The sequence below is a fragment of the Hypanus sabinus genome, chromosome 18 (genome assembly GCF_030144855.1).
Source record: "Hypanus sabinus isolate sHypSab1 chromosome 18, sHypSab1.hap1, whole genome shotgun sequence".
Lineage (NCBI taxonomy): Eukaryota > Metazoa > Chordata > Chondrichthyes > Myliobatiformes > Dasyatidae > Hypanus > Hypanus sabinus.
The window spans coordinates 39417006-39442617 of NC_082723.1; the positions used below are offsets into that span (position 1 = coordinate 39417006).

Consider the following 25612-nt stretch of genomic DNA (forward strand, 5'->3'; position numbering starts at 1 on the left):
TGCTTCAGTCTAAGATCCCCTCGTGTTTAAGAAAGCAACGATAATCTTGGTGCCAAAGAAAAGCAAGGTGGCATGCCTGAATGACTACTGACCTGTGGCTCTAACATCAATTGCTATGAAGTGATTTGAGCAATTGGTTATGGCACACATCAACCATAACCTACCGGTCAACCTCGACACTTTGCAATTCGCCTACTGGAGCAACAGGTCAATGGCAGATGCCATCTCTCTCGCACTACATTCCTCCTTAGAACACCTGGAGAATAAAGATGCATATGTAAAGCTCCTTTTCACCGACTACCGCTCTGCCTTTGATACCATCATTCCAAATAAACTGATTCCTAAGCTCCGGAACCAGGGTCTTAGCATTTAGATCTGCAGCTGGATCTTCAACTTCCTCACAGACAGGACCCAGGCTGTAAAGATAGGGGACAAGCTCTCCTCTACAATCACTCTGAGCACCGGAGCCCCACAAGGCTGTGTACTCAGCCCCCTGCTGTACTCACTGTACACCCAAGATTGTGCAGCCATGTTTTCATTGAACTCAATGTATAAGTTTGCTGATGACACCACAATTGTAGGCCGTATCTTGGGTAATGATGAGTCTGAGTACAGAGAGGAAATTAAGAACCTGGTGGCATGGTGCGAAGACAATAACCTATCCCTCAACGTCAGCAAGACAAAGGAATGGGTTGTTGACTTCAGAAGGAGAAGGGGACCGCACAACCCCATCTACATCAGTGGTACGCAGGTGGAACAGGTCAAAAGCTTTAAGTTCCTCAGGGTGAATATCACAAATGACATGACTTGGTCTAACCAAGCAGAGTCCACTGCCAAGAAGGCCCACCAGCGTCTTTACTTCCTGAGAAAGCTGAAGAAATTTGGCCTGTCCCCTAAAACTCTCACTAATTTTTATAGGTGCACCGTGGAAAGCATTCTTCTAGGGTACATCACAGCCTGGTATGGAAGTTGTCCTGCCCAGGACCAGAAGAAGCTGCAGAAGATCATGAACATAGCCCAGCACTTCACACAAACCAATCTTCCATCCTTGGACTCACTTTACACCACACACTGTTGGAGTAGTGCTGCCAGGATAATCAAGGACACGACCCATCCAGCCAACACACTTTTTGTCCCTCTTCCCTCCGAGAGAAGGTTCAGGAGCATAAAGATTCATACGGCCAGATTTGGGAACAGCTTCTTTCCAACTGTGATAAGACTGCTGAACATATCCTGACCCGGATCTGGGCCGTACCTTCCAAATATCCAGACCGGACTTGCACTAACTTACTTTCCCCTTTCTATTTTCTAATTATGATTTATAATTTAAATTTTTATTATATTTAATTTGATTTGTACTTCAGGGAGCACGAAGCGCAGAAACAAATATCACTGTGATGATTGTATGCTCTTGTATTGTTTGATGACACTAAAGTCTCCATCAGCGCTGGCGCACCTCAAGTATGTAGCCCCCTGCTCTACTCACTTTACACTTATGACTGTGTGGCTAAGCACAACTACAGCACCATAGTCAAGTGTGCTGACAAAAGCACTGCCATAGGTCGAATCAAAGGTGGTGACGAATCAGCTTGTGGGAGGGAGATGGAAAATCTGCCTGAGTGGCCCCACAACAACAACTTCTCACTCAATGTCAGCAAGATTATCAACCATGGGGAGGAAACGAGAGGCCCATGAGCCAGTCCTTATCAGAGGTGGAGAGGGTCGGCAACTTTAAATTCCTCAGTGTTATCATTTCAGTGGACCTTCGCTGGGCCCAAAACACATGCAATTACCAAGAAAGCGCGACAGTGCCTCTACTTCCTTAGGAGTTTGCAAAGATTCAGCATGACATCTAAAACTTTGACAAACTTCTGTAGTTGTATGGTGGAGAGTATATGGACTGGCTACATCACAGCCTGAGATGGAAACACCAATGCCCTTGAATGGAAAAGCCTACAAAAATAATGGATACAGCCCAGTCTATCATGGGTAAAGCCCTCCCCACCACTGAGCACATCTTCACCGATCACTGTCACAGCATCCATCACCATGGACCCTCAGCGTCCAGGGTCTGCTCACTTCTTGCTGCTGCCATCAGGCAAAGGTGAACCTTAGGACTCACACCACCAGGTTCAGGAACAGTTATTACCCCTCAACCATCAGGCCCTTGAACCAAAGGGGATAATTTCACTCAGCTTCACTTGCCCCATCATTAAAATGTCACTTCACTTTAAAGGACTCTTCATCTCACATTCTCGATATTTATTGTTTATTTATTTATTACTATTTCTTTCTTTTTGTTTTTGCACAGTTTGTTTTGTCTTTTGCACCCTGCTTATATGCCCAGGCAGATCTGGTTTTTTATTGATTCTATTATGGTTATTAATCATTTATGAAATTATTGAGTATGCCTGCAAGAAAGTGAATCTCAGGGTTGTAAATGATGACATAGATGTAATTTGATAATAAATTTATTTCGAACTTTGAAGTAATGCTGTTGAATGTACTGATCAAATGACAAAGGAATGTAAAGAGTTTTGCAGTGTTTTGCTCTTGTTTACATAGTTGTGATTAAAGTTCATTTTTGAAATTAAGTACACACACACACACACACACACACACACACACACACACACACACACACACACACACACACACACACACACACACACACACACACACACACACACACACACACACACACACACTCTACACATTCACAGACAGGAACTGCCCTGCATACTGGACACACAAAAGACTGCAGATGCTAGAACACACAAAGGCGCAAGAGGGACAGATGAAGGGCCTGGACCTGGAACATCAACCGGCCATTCCCCTCCATTGATGTTGCCTGTCCCAATGGGTTCCTCCACACAAAGGTGTGTGTCACTGCCTTTGAGTGCCCCATTCCGCACATGGCACAGGAACACTGCCCTTAAATAAGTGTGTGGCGTGGCAGTGTAGCTGTTAGTGTAACACCGTCACAGCACCAGCCACACAGGTTCAGTTCCTGCCGCTGCCTGTAAGGAGTTAGTACATTCTCCCTGCGACCCCACGTATTTCCTCCTGGTGCTTCACTCTCCTCCCACATCCCAAAGAGGTCATAGGTTAATTGGTCGTTGTAAATTGTCCCGTGATTAGGCTGGGATTAAATCAGGGCGTTACTGCGCAGTGTGGCTCAAAAGGCCAGAAAGCCTGTCCAATGACAGATAGAGAGAGAGGAATAAATAGATAAATCGAGAGCTAGATAGATAGAAAAAGAGATAGATAGAGAAAGAGGTAGAGAGATAGGGAGAGAAAGATGGAGGGAGAGATGGAGGTTGGGAGAGAGATAGAGATGGAGATAGACGGAGGGAGGGAAGGAGAGAAAGAAGATGTAATTGGGTGACATGGGCTCATTGGACTGGAAGGACCTATTGCTGTGCTGTATCTCTTAAAAAAAACACAAGGACTCCCATCCACCACGAATGCATTTGTTATGCATTGGTATTCGGGGCGGCAGAAGTTAAACATACCATTCAGTTCTGAGTTTAACAAATAGGAGAAAAGAGTCAAGCCTCAGTGTCAGGTCATGGTTCTGTAAACACAGTAACGAACTAAGGACTAGCACACCCTTCATGCTGAGCCACCCCATGCTCTCTCTTACAGCAGCAACTGTATAGCAGAACCAATCTCTAGAACCGTCCAAAGGCACAGCCATTTTGAACTTCAATAGTTCGAGATGACCATTAGACAATCAGAGGTCCTCAGCCAGCCTGCCCCTCTGGCCCACACCACTCCCTTACAACAAAAGTACACAATAAAACCTCGAAAGCCATGAGCTACTTCCCATGCATTAGGTAGACATGGATGATGAGATTCACCATCAGCACCGAGTAAAACAGTGACATCTCAAACCTCTGCCCTCCTACTTCCCTCGGAGACTGGGACTCCACCTCAAGGCATGGAAGAAATATCAGCAATCCTCTTTCTGCAAATTTCTCTAAGTCTACTGGCGGGATTGATAGATCAACAACAGAGTCCTCTTCATGAGCAGCAACACCAGCAACGAGCCTCCACTCACGTTAAGTTGTTTCCAGCGGCAGGCCAGAATGTTCACCAAGCTGTGATCCCTCTCCCCTCCGGAAGCTGACATTCGGTCCCAAGCACTTGCACAGAAGAACTTTTTGGATTGATGAAATGATTCGAGGATGTTCTCAGAACCTCTTTGGAAAAATGGCAACACTTGCACAAACTCAAAGGACTCCCTGGTGCACACTGGTCAAGTGGAGCAAACTGGCATTGAGGGCCTCAGATTCATTCTCTGTGAGGATACAGACGCCCGGCATAACTGGTGTAAGGAGTGCACCACTTCACAAAGCACTTACCCAGCCTCCTAGCCTCTTATCCACCTCCATCTCTTGTGGCTGAATCTACAGGTTCCTTATCAGCCTCACTGTTGCCTCTGGAGCCACAGAAATGGAGTGGAGGCAAATGGCCCTCAATTATGAGTGATTGCTCAGAAGATTCAGAGCGAACGTGCTCCTTGCTTGAAACTCCCTAAACAGATTTTTACTCCTGCCACATCACCAAGCTTGCTCTGGTTAGCATCATTATCACGTGGCCTGTACATACCGGCTGTGTGGTGAGAAAGGCACAACAGTACCTCTTTCACCTCAGACGGTTGAGGAAATTTGGTATGGGCCCTCAAATCCTAAGAACTTTCTACAGGGGCACAATTGAGAGCATCCTGACTGGCTGCATCACTGCCTGGTGTGCGAACTGTACTTCCCTCAATCGTAAGACTTTGCAGAGAGTGGTGCAGACAGCCCAGCACATCTGTAGTTGAGAATTTCCCACTGCTCAAGACATTTACAAAGACAGGTATGTAAAAAAGGCCCGAAGGATTATTGGGGACCCGAGTCACCCCAACCACAATCTGTTCCAGCTACTACCCTCTGGAAAATGGTACTGCAGCATAAAAGCCAGGACCAACAGGCTCCGGGACAGCTTCTTCCACCAGGCCATCAGACTGATTAATTCATGCTGATACAATTGTATTTCTGTGCTATATTAACTATCCTGTTGTACATAGTATTTATGTTATAAATTACTATAAATTGCACTTTGCACATTTAGATGGAGACATAGCATAAAGATTTTTACTCCTCATGTATATGAAGGATGTAAGTAATAAAGTCAATTCAATTAAATATTGAGCCATAGAGTCATAGAAAAGTACAGCACAGAAATAGATCAACATGTTATTGGGAGAACAACTTCTGTCCAATCTCAAAGAGAACTCCCTAGCCAACAACACTAGACCACTCTTGCAACTGTCCAATATTGAACTAGATACTATTCAAACAAGGCCGTGCTGGTTTTGAAACATGTTCTTTGGAACATGTTCGCACTGTTACTCCCCACTTCTATGTCTAACAGCCAAAGTCGAGGTTTTTTTTTGTCATTGAATGTGCAGCTTCACAGGTGCATTGCATCAGATAAGAAGCACTCAGAAGAAAAACATAAATTAAGTGTAAATTTTAAATGATTTTATGTACAAGAAAACAAGGAGCAAAGAAAATGGCCATTTGAGTGCAAAGTGGTTATAGTGTTGCTAAACTTTAGTGATTAGGGTTTTGCCGGTTGGTTCAAGAACTGAGTGGTTGAAGAGAAGTAGCTGTTTCTCAACCTATTTCTGAATAAGAGCTCTGGGTGATAATGTAGGGCTGGAGCCTACCACTGTCTGATAGCCCAAGTTGGATTTGCAATCTTATCCAGCAATGCTCCTGCCACTCCCTCAAGAATGTTTTTGGAACATTTCAATGATGGGGCAAGTGGTTCAAGAGCCTGAAGGTTAAGGGGTAATAATTGTTCCTGAACCTGGTGGTGCGAGTCCTGAGGCTCCTGTACCTTCTTCTAGTTGGCAGCAGTGAGAAGAGAGCGTGGCCTGGTTGGCGGGGTCCTTGATGATGGATACTGCCTTCCTGTGGCAGTGCTCTGTACATGTGTGTTCAATGGTGTGGAGGGCTTTACTCATGATGGACTGGGCCATATCCACTCTTTTTTGTAGGACTTTCCATTCAAGGGCATTGGTGTTTCCATACCAGGCTGTGATGCAGTCAGTCCACATACTCTCCACCAGACAACTACAGAAGTTTGTCAAAGTTTTAAACATCATGCCAAATCTTTGCAAATTCCTAAGGAAGTAGAAGCACTGTCGTGCTTTCTTGGTAATTGCACTTGTGTTCTGGGCCCAGGGAAGCTCCACTGAAATGATAACACTGAGGAATTTAAAGTTGCCGACCCTCTCCACCTCTGATTCTCCGATGAGATCTCTGGTTTTCTCGTCCTGTAGTCAATAATCAGCACTTTGGTCTTGCTGACATTGAGTGAGAGGCATTGTGTTTTAAATGGATGAAAGTACACCACAATGGTGGGAAGAGAGGGAGGAGGGGGAGGACTCCAAACAAGGAGGACTCGATTGAAATAAACAACGTCCAAAGTTTCTTGACACGTTGATGGTGGAGACAATTTTCATTTTGTGGAGGATTCCTGAACCAGAGCCATGATTAATCATTTCGGACAGAAATGGGGCTCTTTTTTACTCCCCCCTTACTCAGTTATGGAATTCTTCCTTTGATGAACACTGGAAGCAGAGTCTTCAAATATTTTATGGCAGTGAAAGACAAGTTCTTGATAACCAAGGGGGTGAAAGATTAACATGGGTAGACAGTAATGTGGTATTGGGGTTATGATGAGTTTGGCCATCACTTCATTGAATGACAAAACAGAAAAGCCTGTCCCTGCTTCTATGTCATTCTGTTTAAAGTTGTTACCCTCTCTTGCTGCACTCACGCTGTGTCCCTGCTCTAAAGCAGGGGCTGGAAAGATGACATCAATTTACACTAGCTAGACGTGTATTGGGTGATCTGAGATAGCATTTAAAAGGCGGGTACAAATCAATTTCCATAGTGGAGTGGCATGGTAGCATAATGGTTAGCACAACACTTTAGTACCAGTGACCTGCTGCTGTCTGTAAGGAGTTTGTACGTTCTCCCTGTGACCATGTGGATCTCCTCCGGGGACTCCAGTTTCCTCCCCCAGTCCAAAGATGTACCGGTTGGTAGGTTAATTGGTCATTGTAAATTGTCCTGTGATTAGATTAGGGTTAAATGGGGGTTGTTGGGTGGTGCAGCTCGAAGGGCCTATTCCTCATTGTATTTCTATTCAAGTTCTCCTATCGCTTTCATATAGAAGTAGACCATTCGGCCCTTCGAGCCTGCACCGCCATTTTGAGATCATGGCTGATCAACTACTATCAATACCCGGTTCCTGCCTTGTCCCCATATCCCTTGATTCCCCTATCCATAAGATACCAATCTAGCTCCTTCTTGAAAGCATCCAGAGAATTGGCCTCCACTACCTTCCGAGGCAGTGCATTCCAGACCCCCACAACTCTCTGGGAGAAGAAGTTTTTCCTTAAATCTGTCCTAAATGACCTATCCCTTATTCTCAAACCATGCCCTCTGGTACTGGACTCTCCCAGCATCTGGAACATATTTCCTGCCTCTATCTTGTCCAATCCCTTAATAATCTTATATGTTTCAATCAGATCCCCTCTCAATCTCCTTAATTGCAGCATATACAAGCCCAGTCTCTCTAACCTCTCTGCGTAAGACAGTCCAGACATCCCACGAATTAACCTCGTGAATCTACGCTGCACTTCCTCTACAGCCAGGATGTCCTTCCTTAACCCTGGAGACCAAAACTGTACACAATTCTCCAGGTGTGGTCTCACCAGGGCTCTGGACAAATGCAAGAGGATTTCCTTGCTCTTGTACTCAATTCCCTTTGTAATAAAGACCAACATTCCATTAGCCTTCTTCACTGCCTGCTGCACTTGCTCATTCACCTTCAGTGACTGATGAGCAAGGACTCCTAGATCTCTTTGTATTTCACCCTTACCTAACTCTACACCGTTCAGATAATAATCTGCCTTCCTGTTCTTACTCCCAAAGTGGATAACCTCACACTTATTCACATTAAACGCCATCTGCCAAGTATCTGCCCACTCACCCAGCCTATCCAAGTCACCTTGAATTCTCCTAACATCCTCATCACATGTCACACTGCCACCCAGCTTAGTATCATCAGCAAATTTGCTGATGTTATTTTCAATGCCTTCATCTAAATCGTTGACGTAAATTGTGAACAGCTGTGGTCCCAATACCGAGCCCTGTGGCACCCCACTAGTCACCACCTGCCATTCCGAGAAACACCCATTCACCGCTACCCTTTGCTTTCTATCTGCCAACCAGTTTTCTATCCATGTCAATGCCTTCCCCCCCCCCCCCGATGCCCTGAGCTTTGATTTTACCCACCAATCTATGAGGGACATTATCAAATGCCTTCTGAAAATCGAGGTACACTACATCCACTGGATCTCCCCCGTCTAACTTCCTGGTTACATCCTCAAAAAACTCCAAGTGGAAAATAATACTGAACCAATAATTCAGAGGCCAAGTATTTAAATTTTATTGTAACTGCCTCAGAAATTGAATTTAGCTTTCTAAAGTTCTGGAAGTACAAGTTAGTTTCAATTACTCCATAAAATAAGATAACTCTTTTCTCTATACAATGGATGGGTTTAATTAGCAAGTTTAACCGCCAATATTTTGTCCTTTGGGAATGAATTCTAGGTTTTAAGACTCAAATTGGCAAGTGTTGTTGGGCAACTGTAATAAAAGAACATGCAATAAAGGCAGATAAATGAGACAATGGCCAAGTCAGCAATGTTCCAAGAATGGAATGGGCTTGAGGGAATAACAAACTGTTAATATTTTTATGGAACTAGTAATATTTTCCTCATTCCCCAGATGCCACCTGTGTTGAGTATTTGCCTTAAACTATTACAAAGTATCATATTTCTTAAAGGCACAGTCAACCAACATACAACACCCCATACGTTGTTTTTTTATAAAACATTATCGACTAAATATAAACCTCCAGATATGTCAATTTTAAGCTATTATTTAAAATGTTTTTAATTAAAGCTGTCCACAATATACAAAAACGAACAGTGTATTAAATTGCGAAGTCTGTTAAGATAACATTATGAGAAACTGCATTCAAGGCAAAAGAACTTCTTTAACAGCAACCATTCAAAACTCACTTCTCTCCCAGAACAACCAGAAGTAAAGACCAGGAGCGGAAGTGAGATCACGTACGCTCCCAACTTCCACTCTAAATCGAGTATCATGTCAAGTTGGATATTTACTCTTGCAAAGACCCCAAAAAAACTCCAACCCAACATCACAACCCTCGGTCCACACGCACGATGACGTGCACACTACATTTACCAAACTTTGGAAACTTGTTTATGTTATAATATTTTCCAATCCCGTTGTGGGGAGGAGAGAGGAATGATTTGGATGAGATTTATGAGAGTGGTTTTAAGTTTTTTTTAACCTGTTCGGGGCGCGCCACCCGTTTCCCGGGCGACGAGTAAACAAGGTGGCGTGGGGGGTGGAGGGTGTTGGACCCGATGGAGAACTACGAGGTAATTTAGCCTGCGCTTCACATTGTGTTTATTTTTTTCAGATTTCTTGTCTTATTCATCTTTTTAGTAGGTGATGTTAACGGTTTCTTTAATAAATTGCAACTATTCATTAATAATTCCGCCTTTTTTGTCTATTGTTTCCCTCCGCCCACATTAATTCTAGTTTCTGGAAATAGTTTCGCAGGACGCTCATGGGGTTCTGAAAATGATGAAACACATGAAAGATAACACCACAGTTCTTGTAAAGATGGTAAGCCTAGTTTCCATGGCAACGTTTCCCGTGGTAACACGGAGGCTTTGGTCCGTACGGAAAGATTAGAACTGGCATCTCCTCGTGAGTCGACATCATTAAGGAAGACCAATCCCTTCCCTTGGCAAGGAGGAAAAACAGTTGGTTTGAGCATCACGAATGGTCACGTTCCCTTCCTCGCCAATGTTCTCTAATTGTCTTTGAATATCACTCTACTTTGTATTGATGTATCTCATTTGAGATAGTTATCTAAAGATTTAAAACTTTGTGTGTATAAAAAACTTCATCTCAGCCCTAAAAAGCCAACTACTTATCTTGAAAACATGCCCTGTAGTTCTACACTTTCCTGGGAGCAGGACAGATTCTCAACATTTACCTTGTCAGTACCTCTTCCTCGGACTCAGCCAAATATGGCTGATCTTCCTTAATCATCGGGCAGCTCCTCATCCCAGGAACGAACAGAGTGAATCTATGACGCATTAACTCCAAGCCCAGCGCACGCATCATTAGGTATACCAGATCTCACGAAAATCTCTTTGCAACCTTAGCAAAACAAAGATTTTCCTTATCTTGACGTTCTGCACTGTGCCTTTCTTCTGATGGCTTTACCAGTGGGAAAGAGCTTCTCCCCATATCCTGCAATGTGGGATTTGGCCCTTGGTTCCTTCTTGCTTTCTGAAGCTAGATCCTCAAACTAGAGAGCTGATCTCCATTTCCATTGTTTATTGAAACTGGATTTGGACTTCCTAGCAGATTATGGGAGCAGTAGGAATAGATACTATTATGCTTCATGAAAGGAAAATTCTGGTTCATGTTAAATGATTGTATTACTTATTACAGACCTTCACGATTTACCTTTTTTTATCCACCTTGTGAAAACAGGTTGAATGCATGGATGAGGCAATGGCCAACAAAGCCCTAAGGGAGGTAAGTACACGACAGTTATTGTACAATAGGATGCAACAGTCAGTGTATGATTTGCCACGGGCACAGTATATTGCATAATATTCACCAGCCTGGAACAAGCTACAGTGGTCTGGTCTCCCTGTGTTCTTCACGGCCATTCCCTTGGGAATTAAGATGATTTGCTTCCATTCCATTCCTGTGGGCTGCAAGGTGACTATTGCAGCCACTGGTTGGGTTGAGTTGTTCTCCGACCTTTGCAAAGTCACTTGCAAGCGTTTCGCCGCCGTACGAGGGGACATCGGCGGTGCGTTGTGTTAATTTGCGGTCGCCACAAGTAAGCAGCACGTTGATGGCATCGCCTGGTACGCCGATGAGACATTTGCAAGTGGATTGCCGGGATTGGAGAACAATTCAACCCAACCACCAACCACCCGAGCTCAACATTTCCCGAGTTTATGAACAATTGAAGCCACTGTGGGAATGGGTATGCTCTGCGGACAGACTGGCTGGTTCTGATGGGGTGCTGGGTGAGTAGATTAAGCACCATTGGTGCTGAGCTTCAGTGTGCTTCTGGCTCACGGACCAGGCATTCTCCATACCATGCCAACTGCTCTTCCATTACTTTGACTGCACCTGCGATTCCCAGAGGTCAGTGGAAATGTTACTTTTCTTTCAAGGAGGCTTTGAGCACGTTCTCTAACATTCTCTGCCTGGTAAGCTGTTCTTGTGCAGGTGGAATCCCTGGCGTTAGATCTTTGATGAATGGAATGAGTAAGTGTTATTTATTTATTTAGAGATACTGTGTAGAGTTGGCCCTTCCAGCCCTTCAGACAGCACCACCCCAGCAACCCCCGACAACCCCGATTTAACACTAACCTAATCACAGGACAATTCACAATGACCATTAACCTACCTGGTGAGTCATTGGACTGTGGGAGGAAACCAGAGCACTTGGGGTAAAGCCATGCGTTCCACACGGAGGATGTACAGACTCCTCGCAGAGGACGTCAGGATTAAACTCTGAACTCCGACCTCCCTCCGTGATGTAATAGCATCACGTTAACTGCTACACTACCCTGGCGGAATGCTGGGAATGTTAGCCAGGGAGAGGATGCCGGTCCTTCCGGTGAATCTGAAGCAGTTTGTAGGGATACCATTGGCGGTGTATTCCCAGGCAGTGCAGGGGTCAGGAGCATTTAGGAGAGCAGGCATCACTGGTGTCTGATCAACCATGTGCTTTGGACCTGGTCAGAGGTCTGAATCTTCAGACACTCTTTCTCGTTCATCGTCCAAAGGCTGTGCTGGTGCATTGAAGGTGGTGATTGAACTTCATTATGGAAGTATACCGTTGTTGACAGGCATTGAGATGAAAGAAGAGGTTCATTTCTTTTTCCAGGGTCCTGCTGTGAACGTTCAAGGTTGGAGGAAAATTGGGAGAGGAGCTTTTGCCTTGCTGTTGTTGAGTGTAAGCCCTGCCCTTTCATATGCTCCAGACTGAGAGGAACCCAGTCACTGGTTGGAGTTTGGCCTCCGAGTGTGCGCAAATGCAAGTACCGGCTGCCTACGTCAGCTCATCCACTGAGGCTGGGTGATCCTGGTGCTGGGAATCAGCCATAAGCTGGGTGTTTTCCCTTTACTCCCAAGAGTTTGCTGCAGTCCTCTGGGAAGCTTATCGGAAATGAGATGCCGTATTGTGATGGCAGAAGCTGAAAATATCGGGCATGGACGCAGCCTGGTTTGAGACTGATCTGAGCTGGGCTCTTCTGTAGGTTCATTGGTTAGAGCTTCTCTGGACAGCTGACTTTGAGGCATGTGCTTCAGGGTCCCTCTTTTTGAAGTCAAGGGCTCTAGTGCAGTTAAGAAAAGCCATGTATTGTGATGGGTGATCTTCCCCGCATTTCACTCGAGTTTGTCGCCCAACGATGATTGTATCTGCTCTGTAATCGCAGAACACCCAGGAGTTTATGGCAAGGTGGTTAATGTATTACACAGTGAGACACCTGCAGTGGCAATGTACAACATGTTAGTGACGGAGTGGTGCTCAGTACAGGGTGAATGCCGTTACATTCAGCGTTTGGCAGAGAGTGCAGAAGTCATTCTGATACAGTCAGTAGTATTTGTTTGATGGACTGCATTACAACTGGTGTACAGTACAGCGTTCAGTGGATAATACGTAGTAGCAGTTGGTGAAGAGCACATGAGGATTCAAGGAAGCAGCACACCACCTTTGCAAGAGCAAATTAGTTTTAGGCAACAAATTCTAGCCACGTGTAGGAGCTCTGCATGTTGGGCACTTTGTTAAACATGCCAGGTTGATGGGACAGAGCAGAGCTAGCCGAAAGTGGGTCAGGTAACATTTATGTTGGGAAACAGACAGTGAACATTTTGGGTCAAGATCTTTCACCTGGATGGTTTTGATATTAGCCCAGATGAAGGGGTCTCCACCCAAACCACTAACAGTCCATTTTCCTCCACAGATGCTGCCTGACATGCTGAGTTCCTCCAGCAGTTTGTTTGCTTTTCAGCATCTACAGTCTGTTGTGCCAGTATTGTAGAGGGAACTCTGTCCTGTGGAGGAGTTTGATACTTGGGTGTGATGCTTCTCCTTTGTATTGTCTGTGTGGAAAAGATTCTCGTAACTAATTTGTTGAGTTGGGAGGTAGTGGGGTTGGGGTTGCCGGTGGGCTTCGACAGTGATGATGACAAGCATGTGAGCCAAATGGAAGTCATTGCCAAAATCCAGTTGACAATCAGAACTTTATTGCAACTTTGATATGTTTTTGACTTGTAACTTCTCCTTTCAGGCCATGTTCCTGTTGGACCTGCAGCATGAAAATATCTGTAAATACAAGGAGATCTTTGTTGCCTGGAATAAAGAGGTATGGAATGCAATGCACGAGAATTCCTCACTTGTAAACATAAAAATCAAAAATGTGTAGGTCATGGGTTTCTGAAACAGAAACAAAAGTTGTAAATATACTTTATGTCAGGGAAAGCTTTACTCTGTGTAATATTGTATGTATAGAGTTGGTTTGATATCTGGTACTTGGTGACTGTCGGTTTGGAGCCCCAGGCAAGTAGCAGTGGCACATTCACATTCTTCCCATTACTGTGCCTCTGTCACCTCCAACCTTGCCTACACTAATGCCAGCATCAGTACTTCCATCTCCCTTGCACTTCAACTTATCCAAATGTTTCCTGCTCACATCTTTACTCAAACCAGCAACTATTCTCCCCTCACCTTGCGCTGACATTGAAAAATTGAGGCTGAGTCCTGTTTCAGAAAATTGAACATGTAATCCAGCCTGATACCCTTAATGTAAGTTATGTAGGTATGCAGAGATCTTCTGACCGTGTGTTAACCTGAAGTTCTGTCTCCTGGAGTGATTTTTCAAAAATAAAGAAACAGGCAACGTTCTTGATCATAATGTGACAATACTTATCATTGAATTATCGCCAAAGAAACTCATGATTTGATTCTGTGTGAAAACTGTGCCGCTACCCTGCTCGACAAAATGTAGATTTTTTGGTTTGTTTGCTTATAGGATACAGTCACAGGGTTAAAATTTGCCTCCTAAAACTAAGTTGCTCTTGAGCCGCCTTCTTGAATCCTCTTTATTTTTGGCGAAGATATTCCCATTAAGTTGTGGATTTGGGGGTTCCAGAATTTAAGCACAATAATCATAAAGTAATAGCAATGTGCAACTTGAAGGAGAGCCCTTGTTCTTCTTGGTTGTGGAGGCTGTGTTTTTGGGAACTGCTGTAGAAATAGTCCTGGTGAGTAGCTGCATTCTATTGTCTTTTAGATGCTAAACATTGTTGCTCTGGTGCATCATTTCTGGAGGGAATAAACATTTAGACTGATGGATGTGGATATATGAACAGCTTTGTCCTGAATAATGTTGTGCTTTTCCAGTGAGAATGGAACTCTCATTTATCTAATCAAGTGGAGGATATTTTATCATCCTCCGAATGAGTCACCTGGGGAGTTGTGAGTCCTTTTACTTACTTGCTTTTTGGGATTCAGAATGCAGGCATTATTGGTAAGGCTAGTGTTTATTAACAACCCTTAATTCCTCCTTGTAAGTTAGGGGAGCCATCTTCTTGAATTGTTGATGAAGGTACAACCAGAAGATGTTGAACACAAATTTTCAGGATTTAGTCACAGTGCTGATGAATGGTGCCATAACAGCCTCTCACATAATGTCAGCAGAACTGAAGAGCTGATTATTGACTACAGCAGGTCCATGAGCCAGTCCGCCTTAGGGGGTTGGAGGTGAAGAGGATCAGTAACTTTAAATTCCTCAGCATTCTCATATCAGAGGATCTGTTCTGGGACCAGCACGTAAGACAAGACAGTGCCTCTACTTAGAAGTTTGCACCGACTCAGCATGTCATCTGAAACTTTGACAAACTGCTATGGATGCACCGTGGAGAATATCCTGACTGGTTGCATCACGGCCTGTACGGAAACCAATACCCAAGAATGGGAAAGTCTTCAAAAAGTGTTGGATACAGCCCAGTCCATCCAATCCCTTCTCACCACTGAGCACCTCTATACGAACAATCTAAAACTGATCTGGCCCTGGCCAAACTGTATGTGAATGAATAGCTTATTAGAGACTAAGTGCTGTTCGATAATACTTTTTACCGCATCTTCAGCCACATTTCTTACAGAAAGAAGGAAAGCAGAAAAATAGGAGCATGGAAGGTCATTTGGCCCTTCTGCTCTGCCATCCTCTATCTTGATACTAAATTCCACTTTGCTACCGTATACCTTTTTGTGTCTTCAAATGTATTTATCTCATTCTTTGTTAAGTTCAGTGGCATGGCCTCTGTGGTGGATAATTTTTGAGCGTCATCACCCTGTGAGTATATGAAGTAGTCCCCCAGTCTTGAGATTATGATCTCTGGTTCTGGAGCCAACCAGGAGAAACACCAAGTCTGTCAAATTGTATCAGCATTTTGTACGTATCAATAAGATTGTGTCTCATTCTTCATAAAATAGCCACTATGCCATTTTTCTTCTTAACTGTTTCTGCACACTTGGTTTCAGTGATTGGTGCACAATGATACCAGGATTTCCTTGTACGCCAAAATTTTGCAATCATCACTAGTTAAATGATTGGGAGAAGAATGTTGGATGGTAGCTGCTGAATTGAATTTGTGGAACGTAGCAGGCCAGGCAGCATCTATAGAAAGAAGTACAGTCGACGTTTCGGGCCAAGACCCTTCAACAGGACCCGAAGGACTTCGAAGGGTCTCGGCCCGAAACTTCAACTGTACTTCTCCCTATAGATGTTGCCTGGCCTGCTGCGTTCCACCAGCATTTTGTGTGTGTTGTTTGAATTTCCAGCATCTGCAGATTTCCTCGTGTTTGCGAATTAAATTTGTCTTGCTTTTGGTGAACAGTAGACATGTGGCCAATGTTCTGCATTGTTATGTGGATGCCAGTGTGTTAAATATTGGACAAATACAAAAAAATCTACAGATGCTGGAAATCCAAAGCCACACACACAAAGTACTGGAGGAACTCAGCAGGCCAGGCAGCATCTATAGAAAAGAGTGAACAGTTGACATTTTGGGCTGAGACCCTTCGTCAGGACTTACAACTACTGGAACAGTTTGGTCAGGGATGAGTTAGTTCTGGAGTATAAGTTCAGGCAGGATGTTGTCGAGTCCCATAGCCTTTGTTGTTCCCAGTGCACTCAGCTGTGTTTTTTAATATATGGAGTGGTGAGAATCAAATTTGCTGAAGTCAGGCTTTTGTGATGAGCTCAGGGAAAAAGCCAAGGCTGAATATGTTTGCAAACTTGGTGCTCACCTGCTGAGCTCCACATCAATCAGGAGGGAATGTTCCTGGAGATTCCTCCTTTAGGAGCTTATTAAAATTATTCATCCCCATCTGATCCTTTCACTGCAGATTCACTTAAGTGTGCTTATTACGTTGTGCTTGTTGATGATCAAACTCTTGTGTTTGGGGTTTCATCAATCTTAACTGTGCCTGGCTTTACTTATTGAACTCTGGTTTGATGAAACTGAAATTTAAGGAAATGTAAGGCTTTGAGGTTTCAGTTTGTGCTGGAACACAATTCTGCTACTGCTGATGGCCCCAATTCTGATTTGCCATTTCTTTTCTGAATCCATCTACTTAGCACATTTTGTCCCCTGCCTCACGAAACAGTGCAGAGGCCCTTAGCATAAAGACGGGTCCTTGTTTCTAAAAGGTCTTTTCAATGGTTGTTTCTATGAGTACTGTACTGTCATTGACAGGTGAATCTAAAATAAGGTAGACTCATATTAACAGGATCTTGAGAATACAGAAGAAACAGGTGGTCCATTTGCTCATCACGATCTTTTTACCTCAGTCCCACAATCCTGTACTAATCTCATATCAAATGCTGGGGGAACTCAGCAGGCCAGGCAGTACCTATGGAAAAGAGCTGACATTTCAGGCTAAGACTGCCTGATGAAGGGTCTCAGCCCGAAATGTCAAACTGTTTACTCTTTTCCATAGATGCTGCCTGGCCTGCTGAGTTCCTCCAGCGTTGTGTGTGTGTGTTGCTTTGATCTCCAGCGTCTGCAGGTTTTCTCTTGTCTGAGCAAACCATGCTTGACTAATCTATTGGAGTTTTTCGAGGATGTAACCAGGAAGTTAGACAAGGGAGATCCAGTGGATGTAGTGTACCTTGATTTTCAGAAGGCATTTGATAAGGTCCCACATAGGAAATTGGTGGGTAAAATCAGAGCTCATGGCATTGGGGGGAGGGAAGATATTGACATGGATAGAAAACTGGTTGGCAGATAGAAAGCAAAGGGTAACGGTGAATGGGTGTTTCTCGGAATGGCAGGTGGTGACTAGTGGGGTGCCACAGGGCTCGGTATTGGGACCACAGCTGTTTACCATTTACATAAACGATTTAGGTGAAGGCATTGAAAATAACATCAGCAAGTTTGCTGATGATACTAAGCTGGGTGGCAGTGTGACTTGTGATGAGGATGTTAGTAGAATTCAGGTGACTTGGATAGGCTGAGTGAGTGGGCAGATACTTGGCAGATGATGTTTAATGTGAATAAGTGTGAGGTAATCCACTTTGGGAGTAAGAACAGGAAGGCAGGTTATTATCTGAACGGTGTAGAGTTAGGTAAGGGAGAAATACAAAGAAATCTAGGAGTCCTTGTTCATCAGTCACTGAAGGTGAATGAGCAAGTGCAGCAGGCAGTGAAGAAGGCTAATGGAATGTTGGCCTTTATTACAAAGGGAATTGAGTACAAGAGCAAGGAAATCCTCTTGCATTTGTCCAGAGCCCTGGTGAGACCACACCTGGAGAATTGTGTACAGTTTTGGTCTCCAGGGTTAAGGAAGGACATCCTGGCTGTAGAGGAAGTGCAGCGTAGATTCATGAGGTTAATTCCTGGGATGTCCGGACTGTTTTACGCAGAAAGGTTAGAGAGACTGGGCTTGTACATGCTGGAATTAAGGAGATTGAGAGGGGATCTGATTGCAACATATAAGATTATTAAGGGATTGGACAAGATAGAGGCAGGAAATATGTTCCAGATGCTGGGAGAGTCCAGTACCAGAGGGCATGGTTTGAGAATAAGGGGTAGGTCATTTAGGACAGATTTAAGATTTAAGTGAACAGGAGGGGTCCCGTCCCGGCTGTGTTAACACCTGGTCAGCTGGAATTGCTCGTCCGACCCAAAGCCGGAGAGAGTCCCACAGAACATGAGCTGTCCTGTGGCCATGCCTGCCGTGCCTTTCCATGACGCGGGTCACGGGCTGTTCCCGTACATGTCACTTCTCTGCTGACCAGACACACCGTGGAGGTTGGTCTGTTTTACCATTCCGCGGCAGGGGCAACCCCCGGGTGACATCTCTTTCTGCAGGGTTCCTTCCCCTGTACACTGGGGACCCGAGGCGGAAGCTCTTACATAGGGCAATCCCGTGCAACAGGTTTTTAAGTTGGTTCACTGTCCATTCTGTGGCCAGGAGGAGTCAGTGTACCGCGCGTATAGGGAGTGGGAGAGGTTGCAGCCCCTGTTTGAGTATCTGGAGGAGTTATCCTCTGATTTCAGTTGCATTTCAGCCCTCCTGATATATAGGCACCCAGCACAAAGCGGGGGAGGGGGGCTACGGTTCGCTCAGAGGGTCTGCAGCTTGGCTTGCTCCTGGGCCTGACCAAGGTTCGCATTCACGGGTCCAGGTGGCAGGCGGTTGAGGGCTCTGCCGGGCCTGCCTGCCTGCCCCTCTTCTGGGGATACCTTCGTGCCCGGGTGTCCCTGGAGAGGGAGAGTGTAGTCAATGTGGGTACAGTGGGGGATTTTCGGGAATGTTGTCCCCCCCCCCACAAGGAATTGACTTTTATAGATGGTAATAATTGTATCTAATTCAAACTTGTGCACTGTCTTGTAAATTATTGATGTTGGTATTTCGTACATTTTTGTGTGAATAAACTTTTGTAGTTTGGGTGAAAAAAGGAACATTGCCCAGTCGAATTAATCTTTCCTTATTGGATAAATCCCATCATCCCAGCAATCAATCTGGTAAATTTATTTTGACTTTGTCATTCTCTACTGGAGGCATATCCTTCCTTTGAAAAGGAAACCATCCACAGAATCCCATGTGTTCACACCAGGGCCCTACACAGCTGCGGGCAAGACACCTTTACTGTAGCCAAATCTTCTGGCAATAAAGGCCAATCTGTCTTTTTGGCCTTCCTATTTGCATGTGGTATAACCTTGCATCGTATTCATTACATCCTTCCATGTCACCTCAGGCTCGCTCAGCTCATTCTCGTCTAGGTGGAGCAGCCTTTGGCCCCGCCAAGCTGGGTAATCAGCTGGTGTGGATGCTGTGTGATGTCCCCGCCTCACCCAAAAAACAGACAGTACACTGTAAGCGATTAAATGAGTACAATTTATAGAGGTTACTATAACTAAGTGATTAATAACGATACAGTATATATGAAGAGAAAAAATAAAGAAAAGGCGCCAAACTTATCAAAGTCCAAACCACTTCGTGCACAACCGTTGGAGCTCAATTACTGAAGTCTTCTGGCCACCATTCGATCCCCTCCGAACTCCTCGACTCGCAGCTCAGGACCCTCCGAGTGGTCAACCAAGCACTTCTAGCTTCATCCCCCCTCCTCGCAGTACCTCCAGGCCTCAGACCCCCGCTTGGGGTCCGATCCTCACCTAGCTTACAGCATTGCGTCCTCTCTCTCGACCCCCTCGCGCCGATCTGCCCAAAAGCCCGACTCAGAAGAAAGAAAATTAATCCCCATTTGGTTACAAAGGAATACCATTCTCGTTATCAGTAAATTTTAACCCAAACAAGCTTCCAGCACTCTCTCGCAACAAAGGAACATTCCTGCTTTTAACAAAACAAAGAAACCCTTTCCCAACAGTAACAAAGAAAAAAGAAGAAACCCCCTTTACACAATAAACCAAACTTACTCAAAGTTCAAAGTCAATTTTATTATTAGAGTACATGTTCTTTTTCCTGCAGGCATACTCAGATGTATACTCATAGACTAGACTAGATAAAGATGACAAATTATTTTTCCTTGGAGGGCATCAATGAACCAGATGGGTTTTTATAAAAGTCTGGCAATTTTGTGGTCACTGTTATTGAAACTTGCTTTTTACATACAGTGTATAAAAAAAATTCCAAGTTATTGAATTAACCAAGTTGAAATCTTCCTGCTGTTGTGGTTAACTTTGAGTTCATCTCAGAAGTCCAGGATTTGTATTGCTAGTTCAGTAATGGGCCACTGCGTCACTGCTCTCCCTGAGGCTGCTGTAAGGACATTTCTTCTTTAACGTAAGGCAGAAGGGATGAATCCCAATTCTTTGTCTTTCACTTTGTCCTTTATGCTTTACATTGCAGGAAGCAGCTTTGTCAGTTTGTTTGGTGATGGAATACTGTCACGTAGGAAACTTGGGTGTAGTCGTCCAAGAGAAGAGACAGAGGAAGGAGAAAGTCAGGGAGATGGTAAGGACGAATGAAAGCATTTCACCCAGATTTGTAGTTGTAGTTCATTTTTCCTAACAGAAGGAGGCAGCCATACAACTGATTGTTGATAGTTGAGTGGGACAAAAACTCAGAACTTTCCGAGGGGTAAAATATACCTCTTGCAGTTAGCATAAAGTGAAAAAGCTCATTTAGAATTGCTGCACTCCTCCTGTTCACAATGACTTCCAGCCCTCAAGAAACAATGCAAAATTGTTTCCTTCTTTAAATTTTGCAAAGGATTAGAAAGCTTTTTACAGCAGTTTTAAGAGGGAACGCTTAAAGTACATTTATTATTGAAGTATGTATACATTATACAACATTGAGACTCATCTCCCTACAAGCAGCCACAAAACAAAGAAGCCCAAAAGAACCCACACAAAAATGGACCAATAAACCCCAAAGGGCAGAAAAGTTTGTATCTTTTCTACAGAATGTTTTCTTACCTTGTTCATTTTTCCTAATAGTTCTAAATATTTTTGTACTATTGTTATCTTTCTGGATCTTTTACAGCACCTCATATCTTTATTTTACAGAAACTTTGTAGTCTTCCAAATGCAGGCAAATCAAAGTTTGACATATATTCTCCACTTTTCAATTTTGTCCTTTAGATGCTGATTACCCCAGTGTTTTGTTTGACTTTTTTTTGTTACGTATATTCAAATTGTTTGGTACTTATTAAGTGATTGGCTAACCTGTCCACAAGGCCCTACTGCTCACTCATCTTAATTGGATTCTTATTTTTAAAAGATTATTTGATCTTCATGTTCTTCCTATCAAATGGATCACTTTATTGCCCACATTGAGGTTCATTTGCCAACTATGTAGCCATTATTTAATTTTATTAATATCTTTTTATGTATTAATTGGACTTCCTAATTTTGGTTCATTGACAAAATGTCTTGCTAGTCTAAGTAGTTGTACTTGTATTTATCACAGAATTTTACATATTGAACCTAGATTATTAGATTTTATTTGAATGAGCTAGTTCTAAAGTTCATTTCCTTAAAAGTGTGATATTTTGTTACCTACCTTCCTGTGCCTTTCCTTCACCAGTTTATCTACCCCAGAGCTGAATATTAAATCTTACCTTAACAATCTCAACTCCTCTGCTCTCCTCACATCATTGAACCCTTTAGTCCAGATAAAGTCTAGCAAAAATTCTCTCCATACTTGGCAGGGTTTTGACACCCTTCCTGAAGTGTAGTATCCAGAATTGTGAACACAATTTCAACTGGAACTTACCAGTGATTTTATTTGAAAACATTAGAATCACGCCAAGGCTATTGGTTGGGTTGAAGAAGGTTCAAGTACCAACCCATGCCATGACAGTCAGCAGAGGCGAGCTCAAGATTAATTGCGAAACTGTTTTGTGAGGTAATATGGAAGGGGTGATAGATACAGTTCCAGAGAGTGGAAGTGAGGCGTTTTGGAGGGTATGTCACCGCGTGAGATCTAGAAGAAAAACAGAATATTCAACCCTGTAAACACTCTCCTGTTGAGTGAAAATGACGTCCAGTGAAAATGACGTCAACTGGAAAATGAACAGCACAGGATGCGTCCCAGTTCAGATCAGTTGGCTCAGCAATGACCAAGTATAAATCTTTACTCATTGGGACATTGGTTCATAAGTTGTTTCATTATGCTTTATTTATACCAAATGTATTTGTTTCCTAAGGTGATCAAGAACTTCTTGGGACAAATGGTGGATGTCCTTGTCTACACGCAGTCCAAAAATGTGATTCATGGGTTGGTGTCTGACTCGCTATCTTTGGGGAAGTTGGCGCTGGGAAATTAATGCTGCAGAATAGAAATTAACACTCTCAAGATAGCTTACTCTAGATATCCACTTAAATTCTCTTCTCTGTTCCATCAAATTTTCCCACAGTAGTTACAACATAGGTTAAGAGGAATCAGAGTTAGTTTCCGATGATATTTAGTATCAATGTGGTAATTTTACCCTGAACAGTGGATGGAATTTACTTGGCATTAGTTAGGATTTTTCTTGCTTATTAATTTTTTATGGATTTTAATGTTAGTCTCCATATAAAAGGCATAGTCTCCTCTAGAGGGTATGAACTAGAAGAACATCTATATATTGTAAAAGAGCAGTGTGGCTTCAGACTGTGAGTTGGATTTAGTTCAATGTCAAATAATATTTAGGAAGCAAACTAGATATATGGGGGAGAGAGAAAAAATGAAGAAATAACTGTAATTCTTACAATTTGTTTCAATTTCTAGTAATAATTAATATTTCAAATAAAAAGACTCCATATTTTAGGCTCTGTTAATCGTAGTGTTATTTTCTCAGCAAAATCAGCTCCAAGCATTTTGCTTCACTTTCGACTTTTTCCTCATTGTTTACATCAGCATTCGTCCAAGATTTTGTGCTTTGTGCTGGAATGGTAGTTTGAAAGAGACTTTAAAATGAGATCTCACCTGATCTAGGATGGATATAAAAGATTCCACAGCCACATTTTAGAGAAGCCCAGGGAAGTTTTTCCTGCGGACCGGCCAATATTTATCTCTCGGTCGACATCAGTACCAAACAGATGTCATTGACGTTACACTGTCTGTGTGAACTGGTGCTTGCAGATGATCTGCTGAGCTTCCCAGTGACTATAATCGGAAAGTTCTGAAAGTGCTTGGAGATGCCCTGAATTTATGAAAGATGCTGTACAAGTGCGAAGTTCCTTTGGCGTTTAAGAAAGCAGTAAGGTCTGCCACTTATGCAATAACTTCCTGACGCTGTGAAGAATAACATGTATTGATATAATCCATTAAATTTATTTTCTTCCTAGAAACTTGAAAGCCACTAGCATCCTAATGATGGAGGATCTCTCCTTCGTAGTTTCTGATTTCACCATTCCTATGTTTTTCAAAGATGAGGTTAAATTCAAAATAAGGATAAAAGAGGGTAAGAAGTCATTTATTTTCCTGCAAAATCTTTTACAGAGTTGTTTGAGAGAAGTGTGCCAATGTCTTCTGTTGTAACTTGGGGAAACATTGACCAGATGGTGCTTGGAAGTTTGGTTGATGCAAACTGTCTGTAGTAGCCAATGCTGGCTACCCGAGGTTGGATAGGCTAGGTCGATATCAGCTCAGCTGTGGTGTCCTTCCAGCAGCTATCTAGTTTTCTCCCATTTCAACCAAAAATAATGGTACAAGGTCCCAAAAGATTTTAGTAGAAATCTGACATGAAAAGAGGAACTAAATTTAATTGAATTGACTTTATTTCTTACATCCTTCACATACATGAGTAAAAATCTTTACATTATGTCTCCATCTAAATGTGCAATCATAGTAATTTATAATAAATAGAACAGTCAATGTAATATGGAGTACACTCAAGTCAGCGTGAGTTCATCAGTCTGATGGCCTGGTGGAAGAAGCTGTCCTGGAGCCTGTTGGTCCTGGCTTTTATGCTGCAGTACCATTTCCCAGATGGTGGTAGCTGGAATAGATTGTGATTGGGATGACTTGGGTCCCCAGTGATCCTACGGGCCCTTTTTACACACCTGTCCTTGTAAATGTCCTGAATCATGGGAAGTTTACAACTTCAGATGTGCTGGGCTGTCCGCCCCACTCTCTGCAGAGTCCTGCGATTGAGGGAGGTACAGTTCCCATACCAGGCAGAGATGCAGCCAGTCAGGATGCTCTCAATTGTGCCCCTGTAGAAAGTTCTTAGGATTTTGGGGCCCACACCAAACTTCTTCAGCTGTCTGAGGTGAAAGAGGTGCTGTTATGCTTTTTTCACCACACAGCCGGTGTGTACAGACCACGTGATTCTGGAGAGAGTGAGAAATGCTGTGAAATATAAAATTCTGATCACCAGTGTGATTTGAGACCACTGTCCATTAAAGAAATTGTGAATGGACGCATTGAATCTATCGTTTTAGGTTGGTCAACTTGAGTAAACTCCTTAGACAGAAGATTTGGAAAAGGACAATGAGTGAGGTGTTATGCTCGGTGCTCTCACCTTGTCCTGAATGGATGAACGGCTCTGACTCTGGGTCTTTCTGCAATCATGTGAATCAGAAGCCACAGCACAGGTCTGCCCTTAACTTTGCATGCCTTTGGAAATAGTTATTTTCCCAAATTGGAATTAAATCAAATCAAGTTTAATTATCATTCAACCAAAGTTAAAGGGCAAAAGTTTAAGGGTAACATGAGGGGGAACTTCTTTACTTAGAGAATGGTAGCTGTGTGGAACGAGCTTCCAGTAGAAGTGGTAGAGGCAGGTTCGGTATTGTCATTTAAAGTAAAATTGGATAGGTATATGGACAGGAAAGGAATGGAGGTTTATGGGCTGAGTGCAGGTCGGTGGGACTAGGTGAGAGTAAGCATTCGGCATGGACTAGAAGGCCCGAGATGGCCTGTTTCTGTGCTGTAATTGTTATATGGTTACATACATGGATACAGCCGAGTGAGGCAGTGTTTCTCTGGGGCCAAGTTGAAAAACGTACACAGCACATTCAAAGTAGTGAGGAGAAAAAGAATATAATCACGTAAAATATGTATATCCCAACATTGGAGAGAGAATGTGAGTTGTGAAACTTACCAAAATGAAAATATCTCACTTTCTTTTTACTTACAGGAAAAATCTCTACCTTAATTATAAAAAACGATCATGCAAGTTCTGTAAATCTTAAACAAAAAGAAAGTGTGTTAAGTACTTAGCAGATCAGGTAGCATCTGTAGAGAATCTGAAACATTAACAGATGGTGCTTGACCTGTTGAGTACTTGCAACAAGTAGGCTCTCAATCCATGACGGAGTATTACCCATTATCTAATATATACAGTTAAGAATATTTTGACTCGGTGTAAAGAGATCTTGTGTCTGAGAGGTGCTGATGCTGTGTGGTGAGGCAGAGTAGGGGAGCTACACCACTGGGCTCC

General features: G+C 43.3%; 1 protein-coding gene across 2 annotated transcripts in view; it reads left to right on the forward strand.

Moving 5' to 3' along the window:
* Positions 1-9204: 9204 nt before the first annotated feature.
* Positions 9205-25612, forward strand: part of LOC132407537 (serine/threonine kinase-like domain-containing protein STKLD1) — a 47235-nt gene continuing 30827 nt past the window's right edge. For both annotated transcript variants that reach the window (XM_059994219.1, XM_059994220.1), the window contains exons 1-7: positions 9205-9541; positions 9705-9791; positions 10674-10718; positions 13502-13576; positions 20590-20694; positions 22391-22461; positions 23514-23629. In XM_059994219.1, the coding sequence (XP_059850202.1) occupies positions 9527-9541; positions 9705-9791; positions 10674-10718; positions 13502-13576; positions 20590-20694; positions 22391-22461; positions 23514-23629 (514 nt within the window). In that variant the 5' untranslated portion in view covers positions 9205-9526. The remainder of the gene's footprint in view (positions 9542-9704; positions 9792-10673; positions 10719-13501; positions 13577-20589; positions 20695-22390; positions 22462-23513; positions 23630-25612) is intronic.